Genomic DNA, 20,472 nt, shown 5'->3' on the forward strand with positions numbered 1-20,472 from the left:
AGCCATCATTTATGCACGTTGTATGAGGAGCGTCAGTGTTTCATATGTTCAGTCAACCAATAGAATGTCATGAACTGTAGCCCTCTCTCTCTTTCTGTCTCTCTCTCTCACTGATTTCTGGTATTTAATAGAACATGAAAGGGGTGGAGGCAGACTGTCCAGATTGCACAAATTATCCAGACAGATTTGAATTTGCATGTTCATCAAACTGTATAAACTCAGATGGTGCAATATCTTGAAGCCAAACCGTTGATGACCTGCCATGTTGGATATGATGAATCCATCATCAAATAAGTGCTTGATGATGAAGCTCTGGCATTCAGGTTGGTCATTAGTTATTAATTCAAAGCAAAAGTCTCCTACATTGTTAAAAAATTGGCAAAATTCTTGGTCCAAAAAGTATGAGTCTGCATTAATTAACTTTGTTGTGTGTGTATGTGACTTATTTGCAGTCTCTTCCTTAGTAGGACAGCTGCAAAAATATCACCTCCACACCACACACATTCACACACACCAGATGCCCACTGTGGAGCGCCAACAGACTGTCAACATTTTTTTTGGCTATACGTTCTATTCATTATTTTACTCTTGGCATATATTCCCATAGCTACTGTCGACTCTGCTACTGCAGGAGCTTTTGTTAATCACACCAAACTAATTAAAGCAGACCAGGAGTACTGGGTGTTTATGTCCATGCCACTGACAGCTGAGCTAAAGTTATAGTAGCACATCACAACAAATCTACATCACCTGAATTTGTGCTTTTTCACTTGATTTAGAGATTGGCTTTTTTTTTTCTTCCTTAGGTTGTTGACTAAGGGTCCAGATGCTATTCCATCACTAGCTTTTTTAATTAAAGTCACAAAGCTAAAGGTGCTTGCTATTGTTTTCCCATCTATTTTAAAAAACTATTTTCTCCCACTTTGACACACAACCACATGATGCACTGTCATCTGTCACACATCTGTCACTTCCAGAATAAATGCTACTCTCCAAACTGAGCTCCCCAGTGAAGAAACTACTGCGACTGTGCAAAGGCAAAGTTTGCCAACAAGGGGAATTACCACAGCCAATAAAATGAGCAAAGACAGTCAGATTTCGATGAACAGATTCTTTTCTAGAAAATCTTTTTCAAGGTGCTCAAATTCTTTTGTTGTTGATACAAGAGTTCAAATGAATAGCATTTCTCTGAGCACATTTGTCATAGCACAGCTAAGGTCTCGTATGCACCATGGATAAATGTAATTTCAGGGATAATTGCTGCTGCTTTGGGTGAGGTACACCAAGCCTTTCAAACCCAAGGTGTAAGTAGGAGTGTTAACAAGCCATGACAGCGGAACGCAACTACGGCAACCTACATGGTTCAGACGGTATAAAGTAAAAGTAAAACTACTCAACTGTAACCCTCTGAGACAATGTGATGTCATCAGACATCAAAAGTCTGATGGAGTTCAAACCGTGGATCATTTGAAATGGAATGTTTATTGGTGCCAAACAGACTGATGTGAATATTTCAGAGGCTGTTGATGCACTGAGACTTTCACGCACACACACACACACACACACACACACACACACAGCATCTTTAGGGTTTAAACAGAAGGAGAGAAGAGGGAATATCGAGTGATTGAAAATGCCTTGCTGATAGCTCGCGTCACTGGAGAACAGCCAGACATTTTTCGAGCTGATAAAGACAACAGTTGTCATGAGGCACCAACATGACCGTGAAGCAGATGGGCAACTCAGCAGGAGGCTGTACCGGAGGCAGGAAAAGACATAATGGAGAACCGTTTATGTGTCAGAAATACAAAAATGTCAGATAGGAAGAGATTTATAAAAGACCTTTTACATTTTTTTTAACTTCAGTTTCCTTCAAAAGTCTCTAATTGATTAATCTCCATCATGGGTGTGCAGAGAACAGATCTGTGACAAATATGTGGATATATGCTGTTAATATAGAATAAACTCTGTAAGAAATGTTTCCATCGCCTTGTTGAATGACATGGATTTATCTAAATGTATGTGTTCTTTTTGTATTGGTGTGTATATATGAGGGGAAGAGATCTATCCTACTGACCTATAGCCTTCACCAGACATACTACATTGTCATTTAGGAGTGGTATATGACATGAAGCTAAATTCTGGTCAAACAGCTTGGCTCTGCAATTACCTTTTACTAAAAGTTAGCACTACCCCAGGCAAAGGGTTTAGAAAACGGTGAATTCAGAGCCACCATGCTGCAGATTGCTGTCGCTTATCAGACTCCCAGGGACTTCAGCGGTGTAGTGAGTGTTTGAGGGGTCAGATTGCTTTTCCTGATGGTTATTAGCTTTTCGGCCTCCATCTGCACTAGGAATGACTGACTATGACTCAGTAAGTATACACATTGTCTTACAACCTCCCATCTTCCCAGCCCTCCAGTCTGAGTACGTCTGTCTCTCTGTCTCTCTCTATTCCACACCCTCTCTGATTATTCTCTCTTTATTTCAGATCAGTGTGCTTTTGGACACCTATAATTGGCAATAAAAAAGATAAAGTGCTCTCCTCAGTCCGGTGAGGGTCATGTAAAAGAAAAAGCACAAAAGTCTATAATTGTGAAATATTTCCCCCACAGGGCCGGCAGTCTCTGGCAGCTCAACCTGATAGTGTGCTTGTGAGGACACTCTCATTTAAAATAAGCACCTCTGGGGATGTACCTACATGCTTGATCTATTACCAGCACATGCAAGCACACAATGTTGTTCATACACACAAACAAAAGCTACAGAGCACAATTTCAGTGTGTGAAAATGATGACTTGCCACATATAATCGGGAAATAAAAAGAAACACGTGACTTTCTACGATAGCTGATCGTGTAACATGTTGGACTCTTGATGGAAGAAGAATTGATTCCATTCTACTTCATAAATATTGCATACAGGAAGAGGTTATATACTTCATCACAATGGATTGACTAAAATTCCTGGCAGTTTTGGGTCATTTAAACTGGTATTTAAATCTTTGGCCTTTCTCTATGTGAACTGTTGTTTCAGTAAACCAAAGAGGCCATGTATAAACATTCAGCATGTTTGACTATTTATTAAATAAATCTCACAATAGATGTAATGAAAATAAGTGTTAAATAAGAAGTAAATGTGCAGCACCTGTGTGCTCATATAAGTTGGTGTGTTAGGAGATGACGATCTAGCAAAAGTTCAGGAAATCTGTTTTTTTTATAAGCTTCAGCAGAGTAATCAGCCACCACCACCACCTGTGCCCAGGCTCTATGAGGGAATTTAATGTTTTGCTGCTCAGTCAAAGCCCCTTGATTATAATCTCCCTTGGGAGTCTATGCACCAGCTACACTGACAGGCAAATTATCACATATCATCTGCTGCAATAAACAATTTTGGATTTATTTTTCTCTCTTGACTGATTGGCAATAAATCATTAGTTCTACCAAAATTAACAATTGCATTTCACAAAGTTCAGATGTGATTCTCTATCCACATCAAAAATCTGTCTTAAATGACATTTAATCAAGGTCAAGCACCTCATACAGTTAAAGGACAGTTACAGGTTTGACATTCAATTCTTTTAGACCTGCTGGATAATGACAGTCAAGTTACAAAGTCATCATGAGATGTTTTTTTCTGTTTATGACCTTTTAATGATCTTTTAAAGAAAGCCATATAAATATCTTTCATCTTTATTTATGTGTCGCATTACTCCAGTTATTCTTGTGACAAGTTGTTATGTCTTTTATCGAAGCATTTGGAAAGAGTTTTGATAGGTAAAGGCAAAGTGGCAATATAAACAGAGGGAACACAAATGGGAAAAAATATGCTACAAAGGAACCAGAGAAAATTCATATCATAAATGATCATTCTTTGCAGCCGGAGGGAGCTCATATAAACTCAATTATTCTGGCAACAGCGGCAATATAATCTTAGCGATTCAAAGACTGCACAAAGGGCCACCCTGTACTTGAAGAGGGAGGAAATTGTGGTGGGTGAAAAAGCATTACAATAAGAAACTTTGATCCGTCTATCTGTATGTCTATCTATCTTTCATCTGTCTCTCCTCTCATCAACAGTTGAACAGTTAAGGGAATGTCCTGAAAGATGCCTTGATGTCAGAGATTAGTGTTACGGCTTAAATAGATTGGATCAGCTGGAGCAGAAACAGCTGTGTGGAGGAAGGCAGCCATTTCACCATTCAGCACAGTACAGCGCAGTGTGGAGAATGTGAAATGAGAATGTGAAGTCTGAAATGACATGCACAACTTAGTAAAAAAAATTTTAAGAATTACTCAGACATGCATGAGCACTTCCTGCAGAGCCCTGCTGAACAGCACAGGTACTCCTCATTTCCCCTTAATTGGGTCGGTTACTGGGTGCTGTTCTCAAGACAACTTAAGACAGGTGTGTGTGTGTGTGTGTGTGTGTGTGTGTGTGTGTGTGTGTGTGTGTGTGTGTGTGTGTGTGTGTGTGTGTGTGTGTGTGTGTGTGTGTGTGTGTGTGTGAAAATGGCAAGGCATCTTTGCGAGGTCCGTTTGCTGAATACAGGCTTCACTTCTCCGAGATATGCTGTTAAGATTAGATTCTAGGCCACGATAACTTTATTTCTGAGCAGGAATTTCAAATTACCGCTGTGGAACAAGTTAATCTATTAATTAAGAGATCTGTTGGTGCCCCAGTAAATTGAGAGACTATAACAGCATTCACAATAGCATTGGATAAGATAAACCTTTGTTTGTCCCACAGTAGGGAGATTTGCACGGTTGCGGCAGCAGAGAAGAGGGGGTTCAAACATTTATACCTCAGTCAAACATACAGACATACATACATGAATACATACAGATATACATATTAACAATTTTCAATGACATTGTTATTCATGCACAAAATGGGATCAAGCAACAATAACTACTTTGAAATGTCAAAATATCAAACTTTATTGAAATACTGCCCTTGTGAATGGCATACAGTATTCAAATACCAACATTAAAAGAGAACATAGTTAGAAAACAATCAGAAAGTCTAATCTGTAACCAATGTTCTGTAGATGTTCGGTGTGTTCTCACCAGTTATGTCATTAAACTAGTGCTTTGAATTCTGAGATTTGCTTTGCTGTCACCTATTGACCCTAACCCTTGTCATTTTTAATATTTATCTATAATATTTTTTATTTTGAAATCCATCCAGGTCTATTAATGTTATCACCGTGTCCTCAAAGTTTAGGAATAATTATGGTATTATCACAACTTCAAACTGAGATGCAAATCTCAAAATACATATTGTAAATTTTATATGATCGTAAGTAAAGACGATCACATGTATTGATTTCACACTCTAGGACTGCTTAATCTGTAGGATTGAACAGCGTTTCAACAGGAGAAAAACAAATTCACGACAGGATAGAAGACAAAACTTGGCCCTTTGTTGCTCGTTTTGTGACGCCGAAGCCCGGTTCATTGTGGCTGCTAAATCACGTCGACTGGGTAAATTACCACCAGGTGGCGCTGTTATTCCCTGTCCCGTTCACAAATGATGATCGACGGTCAGACATATCCCGCCCACTCCATTTTATTGTCCAATCAACGATTACGTTGCTTTGTTGTCGTACGTGTGCTGAGAGCGGAACTGAACGAACGGGAGGCCGCCCGCTAGGCTAGAAACCAACACAACACGGTAAATTAAAGAGAGCACAGTCGAATTTTAATTCACTTTCGTACATATCAACGCGCTTATCATGCTTTCCGGTTATTTGTGCATTACAATGGTATGATTTAACTCTCGAGAAGGGCGAAAATTAAACCGAGGCCTAATAACGACGCTCAATTGAAGCCTTGCGGTTGGTTTTGCTGTTAGCAAGCGAGCTAGCATGACACACTGGTTTGACGAGCTGTTTATCTGGAAGCTATCTATGTGCATTTGTTTCCGTTAGTTCGTGATCTAGCTGAGGTCGTAGAGGTCGTAAATACATCGAGTTCGGCTGAGCAAAACCTGAATGCAACTACCTAGCTAGCTTGACACTTAGCTTTCTTGACTGACTTACAGTTACTGTCCTGGAAAGTATTGGAACCAGCAGTTCAGGTTTATGTTTAGGTAAGGGTGATCGTGATAGTAGAATGTAACGTTAATTTCACTAACCAAAGCGTCGATCTTATCGATGATCTTTGAGTCTATATATCACTTCAAGAGTGGACTATACACCAATACCCATGACTATATCAGTGGAATTTGTATGGTTGGATGTTTTACTTCGAGGAAGTTTTACAAGTTTGGTATAAGTTTGCCATTAGCAGTATTTAGTCTGGCCTTATTCTGTCCATTACTTTCTATTGAGAGCAATAAAAGTCTGGCGACTCCAGAGAGTTTAAAGTTGGTCAAGATGGGACTACACTTTATGTAGCTTGGTAGGTTAAGTAGCTAGCTAGAAGGTAGTTTAATTATTAACTAACACAAGTTTTTAACATGATATCTTAAAAGTAAGCATTGAAATAAACTTACTATACTGGCTACATATATTTGCATAATACATAATATCTTACATAATAAAAGTATTGCTATTATGTTTTCCTTTGTAACTTTAATTTATGTCTTTTCTGAGACAGATTGGCAATTTGATGCTTTATATCCTATGTCATCTTCATATAATTTTCTTTTAAATCATCAATGTAATTTGTTTATTTTTTTATGTCTACAATGTGTGAACTGTTTTTGAGATAAACTCAAGAGCTCATATTTGTATGTTTATATCATTCCATCCACTGGATGTATACACTACCGGTCAAAAGTTTTAGAACACCCCATTTTTTCCAGAATTTCATTGAAAATGATCCAGTTCAATGTCTCAGTCTCTGAACTTAAAGCATAGAACAAATAAACAATTTTAGATTATAAAGAAATCATGGAATCAATTTAGAAACCAGTAGTTTCTTCAGGTTGCTTGATTTATGTTTTGGATCATTGTTTTGGTGTAGGATGGACCCCTGACAAACTAGGCGCATCATGATTCCTCCCCCATGTTAGACAGTTGATGTCACACACAGAGGAACCATCCTTTCTCCCACTCAATGGTGTACATAAGTCTTGCGGAACTAACTGAAGATGTCAAATTTTGATTCATTAGTCTGTAACACCTTCGAGTTTTCAGCAGTCCACTGGCAGTGTTTCATGGCCCAGGCAAGCCTCCTTTTCTTATCCTGAAATCTCAGCAGTGGATTTCTTGCTGCAGTTCAACCCATCAAACCTGCAACTCGATGTCTTCTCTTGACAGTTGAAATTGAGACTTGCTTACTACGACCACTACTGAGCTGTGCTTGAAGCTGTTGTCTTGTCATTCGCTTATCACACAAGCTGTTGACTCACACTCTCTCGTGGCTTTGGGTCTGCCAGACCTTGTCCTGTCAGCATTTCTCCCAGTTTCTGAGTGCCTTTTGATGGTGAAGTACTGGTACACTATGCTTACTGACACCTTGACTGACTTGGCAATTTCTTTGTAGGAGAGACCTACATTTTTAAGTGTCATTATGGTCTGTCTCTCTCCTATCGTTAATTGCCTTTGCCTCGGCATTTTTATAGTAACACACTACTTTCTGCAGTACAACACTGTTAAAAGAATGGTCACAACAGTATCATGCCAAGCGTGTTCCAACACTAGTTTAAAGCAGACAGAGGGGGTTGGAAGTAGTTAAACGTTGAGACTCTTGTAGGAATTGGTTGCACCAACTTTCGAGGCTTGATCAACCTCCATTGCAGAACTGCTTTAAGTTTTTAATCCAGTTCCTGTTTGCCTTTTTCTACAAACCTGAAATAAACATTACTTTCTTTTTTTTTAACATTACTTTTTTTCTTTTCTTTTTTTTTATTGCTAGCAGTTCACCACTTACCTTTGTACCATTTCAAGCTGTTCAGTGGACTTGAAATGCATGAGTTGCAATACAAAACTGGAAAATTGGGGTGTTCTGAAACTTTTGCAAGTGTAGCTTGCAACGTGGATTCAGTGCAAGGCAGCATAGTGACGCAGTGGGTAGATGTTTCTGTGGGTTCCTTCTAGGTTCTCCAGCTTCCAATCACCTCCAAAAGCATGCAACTTAGGTGAATTAGATGCTCTAAACTGTCCATAGGTATAACTGTGAGATTGAATGTGTCACTCTGCGACTAACTGGTAACTTGTCCTAAGTATATCCTACCCCCCATGTCAGTTGGGATTGGTTCCAGTGTAAAGCCTTGATCTGAACCTGGATTCAAATAAGCAGCTGAAGACGAGATTCTTGCTGATGTTCTCGTGTTCAAGAAGATGAATAAATTAACAAATGAATCACTGAGGAATGTAGATTGTTAAATGGAATGATGAGTCTTCTGATTAAATGCTTCTTAAGTGAGTTTTGGAGGAGAAACAGCAGTGGAGCTTACATTGATTTACTCATTTTATTAACTGTTTTTTCTTTAATTCAACTTGTACCTTGTTATTATCATTAATGAAATATGCATAGGTACACAGAGCTCTCAATCAAATGTCAGTCAGAGTCAGAGAAGGATACTTACAGAATGGTATCAGAACAATAAAGCCACAAAACCAGTAAAACACATTTGAAATGCCTTAAATGGGTCTTGTGATCCATTTTGTACCACAAAAATATATAAGAAGGTTTTGGAGCAATCAATAATTAACATTTTTAAGGAATTGACTGATTGCAAAAAATATATCTTGGCATGTCACAGCAGAAATCTAACTGGATATTAATGACTGGTGGATATTAATGGCATCTTCCTGGTGTGAAAAGTCAAAATGACTTGTGATTCCAGTCCAACAAGAATGTTACCCCACACTCCTATTATATGTCATTATCATATAATAAGGCCATTATTATATAATAAATCATTACAAGTAAATGTTCATCCCATTGTAGCTGAGTTCAGGCAATAATTGTAAAATAATTATTGCTTGTAAAATAAGTAATATTTATATGTGTTTAATATTATGGTTACCTAAGAGCTCCGTATTTTAACAGCTGCCTGTTGAATATTGAGCAGGTTCACTCAACATATTCCTCTAGCCAGCTCTCACTGAAATGCCACCAGGTCTTTTTTCCTCTTAAGTTCAATGGAGATTGACAGATGGATATGATCCTCACATTTCACACACTCAGTGCTTTATATAACTTCTTCAGAGTCCTTGAAATGAAGAGACGACATCTCTTGAATAGGAATGGGCATTTTAAGCAAAAATAACAATCAATAATTGCTCTACACTAATCTGCTATTAATGAAACTATATTATCATCATGTGGTTTCTTCAGTCTTGCAGTAAAATCAAAGATGTTGTTCAGCACACCGAACATCAAAATGAACTTCATCTGCTAATGAAGCTAGCCATTGACTCTTGAACTATGGTTGGTCTTTTTCCCATTCATGCTTTCCTTTGACTTGTGATAAAGTTTAACATGACAGTCTTTTAGCAGCACACTTCATCAAGTTTATTGATTATAGTTTAGCCATTAATTATTTTGAAATGGTTTAATGCTAACTTCACAGATATTGTTGTTAACTCACCATTGTGAGTAACTGCCCTGTTTGTCTGTAATTTAGTGACAATTAAACTATTTGAAAATCATTGCCCATTCCTGCTCTTAAATGGCGTAGGTTAATCTGTTTGACCTGTGTACTCATTTGTTCAGTTTTCCAGAGAACATGCTCTGACGACCTCCTTGGTAGTAGTCCACTGGGGTAACAGATGTGAGATGTGCATGGATGTATCTCAGTCAGATTAAGGATGATGCATCGGCTCTATAAGCATTCATTCAGATGACTGAACCAATCAGAAAAGTCTTTGCACATCAGTGTGTATCGTGACCCTGTTGAATTTATTTTAGTTAAACGTCCCCAGATCATGAGACCAGTCCTTTTCGACTGCAATGTCTGTGTGTAGCTGGAACCTTTTCCTTGTGTCTCAAGATACATCATTTGAGATGAAGTTCCTAGAAGCCAATGGGCTTACAATGGGATAATTGTTTGTAAAACATTTTAATTTGAATGCATGATTAGAATTAGACCTGCTTTGTTTTTATCATCAAATTAGATTGCGGTAACGTGAGGGAATGCGTCAGGGAATGTATCTTGTTTCTGTTATTTTTATCATCAATTTTATGCATTTTGAGTATCTGCTGGAGGTACAGGTAGATTCCTTTCTCTTCTTTGGTAATTATTCTGCCGTTGCCTTCAGACATCGCATCATCTTTATGCAGAGAAAGGGTTTTGTTGAATATAAATTCCCTGCTTGGCATTCATTGCACTTCTTGTCTGTATTGTACTTCCTGGAGCCGCTACTCACACTATCTGAGAGGCTCTTTGGGTAATTTGAGGGTTAAGTCCTGAGATCAAGAGCGCTTTTCTGTTTTCCATGTCAAATGAAAAGGGACTCTTTTCCTAAATTCTGTATCTTTTCAATTGGCCAGAAGTGTCTGGACTATGATATAGGGGCCTGACAAGCATACCCACATGTGGTGTTCATTAATACAGCTGCCAGAATATAAAGTGACAGAGTCACTTTACCATAGATGTTATTTCCAAATTCTTTTCTGTATAACTGCTATGCTATCATACGTTTGTTCGTTCTGTTAAAAGTGGGTCTCTGTCACCTGTTTCCTCCGGCGTTAGATGGAGGTGGAGCAGCTCCTGTCTCTGTCAGGCTCAGCACTGGCCCAGGCTGTTAGCGCTCTGCTGGAGACCCCAGGCCTCTACGTCTTCTCTGACATCCTGGAGCTGCCTAATGTCAGAGAGGTAAGCACTGACTCTCTTATTTCTTTCTTGTTCAAGAAAATCCACCTTAATCACAACAACAAGACTGTCTTTCAAACGCAATTCTCCAGAGACACCACCACACTTTAGAACAGGGGTGTCAAACTCATTTTCACCGAGGGCCACATCAGCATAACGGCTGCCCTCAAAGGGCCTGTTGTAACTTATAAATGTAACTAAATGTAATGTAATATAAATATAACTACTCCTTAATGTTAAATAACTCAAAATTTATTACTGATTGAAGTTACAAACATTACAGTTGCACAGAAAAAAATATGTTTGCTTGTTGCTCTGTTATAACATAAATCTTTGTAATTTGTCAGGTTATTAAACCCTCTGACCTTTTATGCTCTCGCAGGCCACATAAAATGATGTAGCAGGCCACATTTTGCCCCCGGTCCTTGATTTTGACACATGTGCTTTAGACTCTATTATTTTCAATGTATTTCAACTTTTGCATCGTAGCAAAACGCTTGCTAAATGTTTCTAATATAATCTATTACAAATAAATGGTGAATCTGGTAAACCAAACCACTTCCAGAGATGCTGTATCCTCACAACGTCTCACCAAGTGGAATTCATTCGTTCATTAACGATACACCAATCAACTCCTCTGTTGAATAGAATTCCTGGCTGTGATGTTAATATCGATTTTCAAAACGAAATTGGATATTATGTTTGTTACGTTTATGAAACCTTTTAAATAAAATGCAGTAAGCACTTGGATAGAGTACGACAGTGCGGCACATTTTAGGAAAGTTTTCATACCACTGCTACCAGGGGGGTTTATAATTTGTGTCTATTTTTATTCAGCGAATAATTGCATTCTTATGCACATATTAAAAAAAAGAAACACATTGTGGTTTTGTGCTGATTCAGACAGAGGATATTGAGCCAGAAATCTAATGTATAAGAAATGCTTAAAGTCTACCGCCCTGTTTTATTGGAAAAACACATAGAGCGAGGTAAAAAAGATTAGCCGTGGAGAAACACAGAGTAGGAGAGACGGGGAGAGAAACAGTGAGAAAAAATTGATTCAAATAATGAAAATACTTCAGTGATGTATGCACTTATAAAAAGATGCATTAAAAAGTTCCCAGAAACAAAAGAAAATCAATACAACTTGCTAGTTGACACAAGTTAACATCAGCTTTGCCGAGAGATTGTGTGCTTCACTTTGTGTTTTTCCTGACTCTTTATGGCAGATCCAGTCCAGCAGGATATTAATGAAACAGACAGTAATTTTTGATAAGAAGGGTTGTTTTTGTTTCTTTTTTAATATGTATAAATTGATAATATAGTCAGAGGACTTCCAATCTCACCAAAAAATATGCAGCTATTATTTCTTCATACAGGCTTTCACTTAGAGGATGAAAAAACACTCGCATTTCCAAGCCTCTTTCCAAACAACATTACTGGCTTAACAGCAGAGAACATTTTCTTTTGCTCTTCGCTTCTTTTCAGATGCGCAGACCTCATCGGCTTTTATAGAAATTAGATGATTTGAGGTTGAGGTCATTTACATCTATGTAGAAAATACGGAATCCTCGACCTGTTGTCACTTTTGTTAGATGTAGTTGGTATCTCCTGGCTGTTTACAGTGACTAGTCCATTACATTACATTTCTTGCAAAAGACAGTTTCAATAGCTTTTGATTGACCCATGTGGAAACAAAGGAGGTGATTCACTTTTTTACATATTGAAAATGAAGCTAAAGGCTGATCAGAAAGAATGAGTGGAGACATTTGTTGATGAATGCCTCCCTGGCCTGATTACTCCAGTTTGAATATGATAATCCAGTCTGTGTGTTCCCTCTCTGACTGTCACTCGTCACTGCTCTCCTCTGTCGTTTGTTGTATAAAGACAGACTGCATTTGCTCATTTTATATGTCGAGTCTCATTACTTCTGGTTTTCTGTCACATTTTTCTCCCTTTCCCCTCGTGTTCCCTCTAAACCACAGCTGGAGAATGGCCCTCATGCACCTGTGTACCAGCTCCTCAACCTCTTTGCCTATGGAACCTACTGCGACTACAAAGGTATTTTCAGTGGCAGCTCTGTATAAATAAATAATAGGGCAGCCCTGCAACCCTTTTCATTATGAGCTGTGTTTCTTTGCTGCAAGGCAGACACCTTGACACAACAGCTTAAACTCCCTTACCTGAAACACTACAATGGGGTTATTCGCAAGCAGAGATACTGGACTGCATGAATCTATTTGTGCAGCCTTTTTTCAAGGACTCTTACAGGCTGATGATTGTCTCACAGCAGCACTTGAGCAAGTGTACCACAAACTAATCTTTTTCCAAGTTAATTTGCTGTCTTTGTAAGGCACTGGGAAGCTTCAACAAGAAGTGCAATGTTAATTATGTCTAAATTTATACTGAATATCAACCAATAGCCTGGAAAAAGAATGTAGCCTACTTTACTGTTCCCTTGCCTTTCGAGTCACATTGACAGGGAGCAGATTTATGTTCATAGAGGGGTGTAATGGAGCACTAAGAGAAGCTGTCAGTGCTGCTGTTTCTGAGCATGTGTGTCCCGTCACCAGGGGAACATGGAAGCAGACAGTCACTAGAGAGCGGCTTCAAGCCGACTGTGTTGTCTGACTTCTTAAACAGTACTCCCCATCACTGTAATATTACACTTCTAAGTGATAAGTAGTGATTATGTGTCCCTGTTTGACCCGTAGCAAGGTGACATTTACACTCTGCTTCTGGTGTCATATTTTTGTTTCTAATTTGATGTTCTTTTCTGCGGCTCTAGAGAGAGCCGCCTCTCTTCCAGAGTTGACCCCCGCGCAGAGAAACAAACTCCGCCATCTGTCCATCATCAGTCTGGCATCCAATCTCAAGGTTCTGGTTCAGACTTTTATCTTTGATGTGCTCACAGAAAAGAGCAGATGATCTGCAGTGATGTGTTTGTCTCCGAAATAGAAAAGACATTTAATTTGTGTCATCATTTCGCTGTAGGCTTCATAAAGCAAGATGTTAATAATTTATTAACAATTTGCATATGGCTTTGCTATTTTGTTGAGCTTCATGTGAGACTGGCTTTTGCTTAATTTATTTTATTTTGTTAAGGCTTTGTTAATAACTTGGGTATTCAAATTCTATCAGCATTTGAATGTTTCCGTTTTGCTTTTGCACGTTTGAACCTGGTGTATCTGCACATTTGCAGATACTGATTATGCAAGAATAAGATTACTAACATTATGCAGCTTGGAGAATTAAATTTTTGGTTTCAATTTTTTTTTTTCCTAACTTGCGTGAGCCAAGCATTCGCACTATCCCCAGAGCTTTGTAAAGTTCAATAGTTGAAAATTTATTAGGTACATGTTATTTTTTCCGCAGATCTGCTGAAACAATCTGGTTCAATAAAAAGAAATAAATTGTCGTTTAGCCTTTCAAAAGCAAGATCTCCACTGCGTTCAAAAACGAATTGCTCTCACATGTTGTGCCCTTTGGGCGCAGCACCTGCATTATGAACAGGTTCGGCTGGGAGCATTCTAATAATCCAAAATTACATTTATATAAAAAAATAATAATAATAAAAAGTCATTTGTGTCAGCTGCTTGTCTCCCCTTCTCAGGTTGAGACCACAGTTAGTGATCAGAGTAGAGTTCCTCACAGGTGATGTCGATTCTTACTGCATGAAAAAAAACAAACGATAGGCCTTGTATCTGCTTACTAACTCAGTAACACCTGCCTCTTAACGCCTGTTTGGAGCCTGTGAATGTTGCTTTATACAATTAATTGTCAGGAACAAATCACCGGAGGTGGTTTGCTGCTGCTATGTGTGGCTTGAATACACGTGTAAATGTACAGATTATTCACAACCCTATTTTTCAGTGGTGGCTTTAATCCAATAAAAGCAAATCACTAAATTTGTTACAATAAAAATATCATGTTAATCCAATTCAAATGAGGATTTTGCTAGAGGAGACTTAAATTTAACCTTTATTGAGGCAGGTAATCTGTAGACATAGGGTCACATTTTCAGGAGGGACTTAGTCAAATTTATTCCCTTTAATATGTCACTACTTTTCCTATATTTAGGCTTGAACTCAAATTGCCCTGAGCAGAATTGTTAAAATGTCCAAACTGTCCTTTCATCTTTCTCTGGCAGTGACATTTAAACAAATGGGAATTTTCGCTGAACATTTGTTTTGTCATTTTTCCATCAAACCATCAAAGTGAAATCAGATTGTCTGCCTGTGTATATTGATTAAAAATAGAAGAGAATAGAAAGAAACAATTCTGTGTCTTCCCCCCCTCAGTGCCTGCCGTACTCGCTCCTCTTGCAGCAGCTTGAGCTGAAGAATGTGCGGGAGCTGGAGGACCTGCTGATTGAAGCCGTCTACTGTGACATCATTCAGGGTAAACTGGACCAGAGGAACCAGCAGGTGGAGGTGGACTGCAGCATGGGTCGCGACTTGGGCCCCAACGAGCTCCCAAACATAATCAACACGCTGCAGGAGTGGTCAGTTCCTCATCTGTGCAAACCCTTCAGATTTATGTCTGTTTTTGCTAAATCTTGACTCTCCGACCTACTGCCCTTCGTCGTCCTTTCTCATTCAGGTGCACGGGGTGTGAGGCAGTGCTGTGTGGTATTGAGGAACAGGTTTCAAGGGCAAACCAATACAGAGAGAGCCAGTTAAAGGTCAAAGTCCAAGTGGAAACAGAGGTCAGTCCTTCATCCCCTCTATCTGCAGTTCTCTTTCCCTTCCAGTCCAGTAAATGTGACTTTTTCTTCTGTTTTTGATTTTTGTTTTTCTCTGACTGCTTATTTTCTTTTTGTGCCTGATGAGTCCATTCCTTCTCTTCATACTCACTTAAAGAATCCCCTTCTTCTGTGTACCTGGTCTAGATGTAAGAATGGAACAAAATTCACATCCCTTGTTTTCTAGAAAATGGCATCCAATGTGACTAAATGGACCGTAACCTTTGTAAAGGCTCCATTTTATTTTTGACTTTGAAGACTAATAAGACTAATAGGTCTCATTTTAGCTTTATATAAACTTTTCAAAACAGTGGGTTATGTCTCCCATCACCAAAGGATCTTATAACCGACTGTTATCACAAATTAAATCAAAACAAAAACCCCTGAGGTGTTCACATGGAGAACCTTCAAATATTTTATCGCAGATTTGAAAAGCCATTCCCTTATCTCACTTTTTGTTATAAATCCTTCTTTTAAAATGTCTCTTAGCTTCACCAGTTACTTCTTCACTTTTCCCTCAGGTCTCAAACCTACAGAAAACACTAAAGGCCAGCGCCGCCTCGCCATCATCAGGCCCCGCCCCTGCTGGAGCTGCCACCAATCAGGACGCAGACCAGCCGGCAGAACCACGTGATCCCGCATCCTCTCAGGAACCCCGACAACCGGGCAAAAAAAGCTCAAAGGTTAAAGGGTGAGTATTGCTCGTCACCTTTTGTAATCACTGTAATGATCCAGACGTCTTTGAGAACATGCAGAGAAGGAGGCAGTCAAATATTTTTCAGATGGTTGGAGTTCTCTCAGGCAAACAAAGAAATTACATTTGTTTTTCTGAAACATGGCTTAACATTTCAGAAATTCAGCATCTAAAGGATATTTAGCCATGTAGAATAATTTACCGAAATGAGGTTTTATTCCAAATTCCTGATGCAGTTTTTAATCAACTTTGTCATTTTTTTTTGTAACAAGACATGCTCCCCCCCCACCCATTTCCAGCAAGTAACTTTCATTTTTGCTCCTGCTTTTGTTCTGCGAAGCACTTCATGCACATTTGTGGGTTTTGAAAGGTGCTTCATAAATTAGAATTTACAGAGTGATAACCAGAGCACTAAATTAAAGCCATTAGTCCAATGTTCTCGTGGAGTGCAAAGTTAATTCAGCACAGAACCTGCTATGTTTCCCTTTTCTCAATAAAAAACCAGCTGCTAGACAGAGTGGTGTTTGTGTGCAAGCACGTCCGCATAAAGCAGCTTTATTATCGGATGCACATCTGTGTTCTGCGGTGGCTCTCTAACCTTGTTATCAGTGATTCTTTCTCTTCTGCTTCCATTCGGCCCAATTTCCAATGGACAATTCCGCATCTGTCCTGGATTGTAAAATGTCACTGGATATACAAATGCCCCATGTGCTCCCCTTTTGAAAAAGCTGTTTATCCCTCCAGTGATCTTAAGAGATGCTTAGCTCGTCTGCTGTTTGTTGTCACTGCCTAACAGAAAGCGGTGATTATTTTCTGGTTGCCTGTCACATTTTGCCAAAGCATGGAGCCCTGTAATTTTCATCAACAGTATTACCCTTCACTCAAATGAAGATCCAATTAATGTTTTGAAATTCAAATGAATGATATTGTACCCTTCTATCTCAAACTGAAAGGAATTTTGACACCATTTCAGTGGAGAAAAGACTGATTGTGACTGATTGTGCTGCGGCTATTATTAGAAATAAGTTCTTTGTAGTTTCTTTTCTTTTAATTTGCAGAAATGTAAAATTCAGTGAGATTAGATTCTATGCCTGAATAGTGATGTTCACCAACCCAAGACTTTTGCAACAAGATTGTTTCATTAAATATGCTGGTTTAACAATGCAAGTGGAAAGTCAACATGAACTTAATAAGATTATCCGAACAAATTCAAAACAATGTACCAATGCAGTATTATTTCTTGTTCCCCACTCAGGTTGCGTGGCAGTGGAAAGATCTGGTCCAAGTCCAACTGAAGACAAGAGACTGAGATGTGGAGACAAGAGCACTGATAGACACTCTCACTGATTAACTATTATACGGACATGTTGATGGACAAACGGATACGATGTGACCAATGTTCCAGGGACACCCTTGTCACGTACACTCGCCACAATGAAATCAAGAGGCTTTAAGGGAACTTTTCATCAAATCCCTCCTACATGACTGATTCAGAAACTCACTTTGGTTGATGGGAATGACAGGTGCGACATCCTCACGTGCAGTTCTTAATGACCTGACAAGTGGTCTGTTAGTACCCACCTGTCAGGAAACACACACTGACACACCACATCTAAGTCAGAACAATCTGCAGTAGAAGTCAGTTGCCTTTGACCAGAAACAGGATCAGTGTATTTGATGCGTATGCGTGTGTGTGTATCTCTCTTGGTATGAAATGTTTATGCTTTTGTTTTTTTGGTTTTTAGATTAATTCTATGTTGCTTTGTATTTTTTCTCTGCTGAGTATAAAATCTGAATATAAATTGTTGGGAAATAAAGCAAAGCCCCTGTACTTATTCTGACCGTCTCATTAATGTCACTGTCACTTCTTTATTAAATGCACTTCAAAGTGCATCTCTGGAGGGCGCATAGCTAAATGTTAACTCGCAGAAGGGGGCTACCATTAGGAGGTCAAGCCTTTAATTAGGGCATGTCCCCAAAGAGACTAATGTATTATAGAGCTGAGGTTTCCCCTGTGTGCAGCCAGCATGGTTACACACAAACCAACTGCATTCATATTTCATGTTTTGCCCACAGCTTGTATTTCAATGTCAAAATTTCCTGTTAAAATTGCCCGCCGCTCTGTCTTATACCTCATGTCTTTCAGTGGAAATTGCCCTTGCCATGCTGGCCTCGTCCGAGTCTCTCTCTTCCCACCTTGTTTTCTGCGTTTTCCACATTTCATTTCGACACTGCTGGTGGAAATTAGCTGACTAGCAGCAACAGTGAGCGGGAGAAAAATGTTGGTTGTGTGTCTTTAATCCATGCATCTTTTTCTCCCCCTTCCCTCCCTCCAACATGCCTCCCACCTCTATAAATAGTGGTGTTAATTTCAGTCAGTGTGATTGGGCCTGATTGGTTAAGTTTTTACCAGACTGGAGCTGTGAATTCTAACAGCTGTACACCTCTCAGTGTGTTTGCTCGTGAAAAATGGGGGGGGGGGGTAGCTGGCGTATGAATATGACAGTTGTCTGGTGTGTTTATTATAGGTGTGAGCATGTGTTGACTTCTGAGTACAAAGCTAACTTCTGCCTTACTGTTTGTCAGTTGTCCACCGTTGTTACAGATTGCTGCAGCATCTGCTAATATGTGCGTCATAACTAGATGGTCATTAAAACTTCCAAGTGGAACAAAGCCAATCAATTATTCTGATCAGTAACTTGCCCAGAGGAACTGGCTGTGCAGCGATTGGTGGAGAATATCAACACACTTGGGTGGCATTTCTCCACTTGTGCCCGTCTTGATTTTTATTGACATTTGTTTGAAAAACTGCACACAGAGGAAATTGTTGCTTAACATCCTGTTAATCTTTCTGAAGGGAGAGGAATCCATATGAGGTGAGGAGATAAGGAAAAGCTTCACACACAGGCGGTCGGCTTATTCTTCCTTTTCAGCTGTTCCTCACTGGTAAAAACATGATTGGCACATGCTGAACATTTTAATGCCAAGCCCGTGGTTCAAAATCAATGCAAGGCGGTGGACTAAACGTTCACTTCAGGGAGAGGAAGATTAGGATACAAGGGTAGCTATTAAAATGCACGGTATAAGCTTTGTCATTCCCATAAAGCATTGCAGATCGCACAGCTCCCGGGAGAATTCATCCAAACATGCACAGAAATAAACAGACATAGAGCTGCCAGTGTTGAGTCTTTATTTAACTTCCATGGTACAGAAAGACCAGATTCTACAGGAATGCTACTAAATCTCACAAGACTGGGTATCTGGAGAATTCCATAAGTCACGCATGCCACCAGCACGATGTCTGAAGTGGAAATGTGTGCAAGTAGAGGGTTCATGTCTTCAAACATACTTAGAAAAGTTGCCAAACACAAACTGACATTTGGCTTTAAAAGGTTCTGTAAGATATCACTCACTGATAGATAAAATAGACATTTATAAATAAAAGATTTGAAGCAACTCTCACAGGTTTTGTCACTGTACACATGCAGACTCATTGGAGACAGGAATGATGCTTATTGATGTACTACTTTCCTTTGGTGTGCACCCCAGACAGCTGATATACAGTGACTTGAGGGGAAATGACAATGGTTTTGTTGTCCAGATTGAGATGTTTGGCTGTCAGGTGGAGAAGAATTCCTGGTAGTGATAACACAAGTCCTTTGATCAGGCTTACAGTCCACAGATGCTCATTTACATGACAACATAAATCTGTCTCTTGGTGCACATCGTCCAAAACCTTTGGGAATCATTGATTTTCAACAGGACTTGTCTACTCTCCTCATCCCCCTTTCTACATATTATATCTCCACTGTGATAAAGCGCTCTAATCTTAACACACCTCTACACAGTCTGACAGGAAGAAAGGGCTCACCATGGATTGACAAAGAGGTGAATCCATGCCAGATAATTAAGAGAACAAATCATGGGGAACAACAACCAGTCCTCCACACACAGCAGAGGGAGAGAGAGAAAAAAAAGCCACGCTATTTGCATTTCAGGTGCCCAAAGCGGGGAATAAACAGCAGTTTTTGGAGCGTGACATGTTAAACACATTGCCTGTTGGATCCAGCCGTGCCAAACAGCTTTGAATATCCCGTTTGGTGTTGGAGAACCGAGGAGAAAAGACTTCTTTTTTTTTCTTTAACCATTTACAAACCAGATAGTCTGCTGAACTGAATGGAAATCAAGCGTGATTTCAGGAAAGTAAACAGTCTGCTTGATTAGAATTAACACTGAAGAGCCAAACGTGTGCAGCTGATTCTCTTG

At 39.3% G+C, this 20,472-nt stretch overlaps 1 protein-coding gene across 1 annotated transcript; it reads left to right on the forward strand.

The window, feature by feature from the left end:
• Positions 1-5,585: 5,585 nt before the first annotated feature.
• cops7a (COP9 constitutive photomorphogenic homolog subunit 7A) lies at positions 5,586-19,384 on the forward strand. The gene is made up of 8 exons (XM_068323506.1): positions 5,586-5,674; positions 10,649-10,771; positions 12,754-12,829; positions 13,557-13,645; positions 15,070-15,272; positions 15,371-15,476; positions 16,034-16,203; positions 17,462-19,384. Exons 2-8 carry the CDS (start codon positions 10,649-10,651, stop codon positions 17,499-17,501), a joined length of 807 nt encoding a protein of 268 aa, XP_068179607.1. The 5' UTR covers positions 5,586-5,674; the 3' UTR covers positions 17,502-19,384.
• The last annotated feature ends 1,088 nt before the right edge of the window (positions 19,385-20,472 follow it).

This window comes from Antennarius striatus, chromosome 9 (assembly GCF_040054535.1).
Source record: "Antennarius striatus isolate MH-2024 chromosome 9, ASM4005453v1, whole genome shotgun sequence".
Taxonomy (NCBI): domain Eukaryota; kingdom Metazoa; phylum Chordata; class Actinopteri; order Lophiiformes; family Antennariidae; genus Antennarius; species Antennarius striatus.

What these genes read in the sequence shown, in the direction of transcription:
- cops7a (XM_068323506.1), top strand. Translation starts at nt 10,649, where the DNA reads ATGGAGGTGGAGCAGCTCCTGTCTCTGTCAGGCTCAGCACTGGCCCAG. An exon ending in AGCTGCCTAATGTCAGAGAG is followed by an intron (nt 10,772 to 12,753) that starts GTAAGCACTGAC and finishes TCTAAACCACAG; the next exon opens with CTGGAGAATGGCCCTCATGC. An exon ending in AACCTACTGCGACTACAAAG is followed by an intron (nt 12,830 to 13,556) that starts GTATTTTCAGTG and finishes CTGCGGCTCTAG; the next exon opens with AGAGAGCCGCCTCTCTTCCA.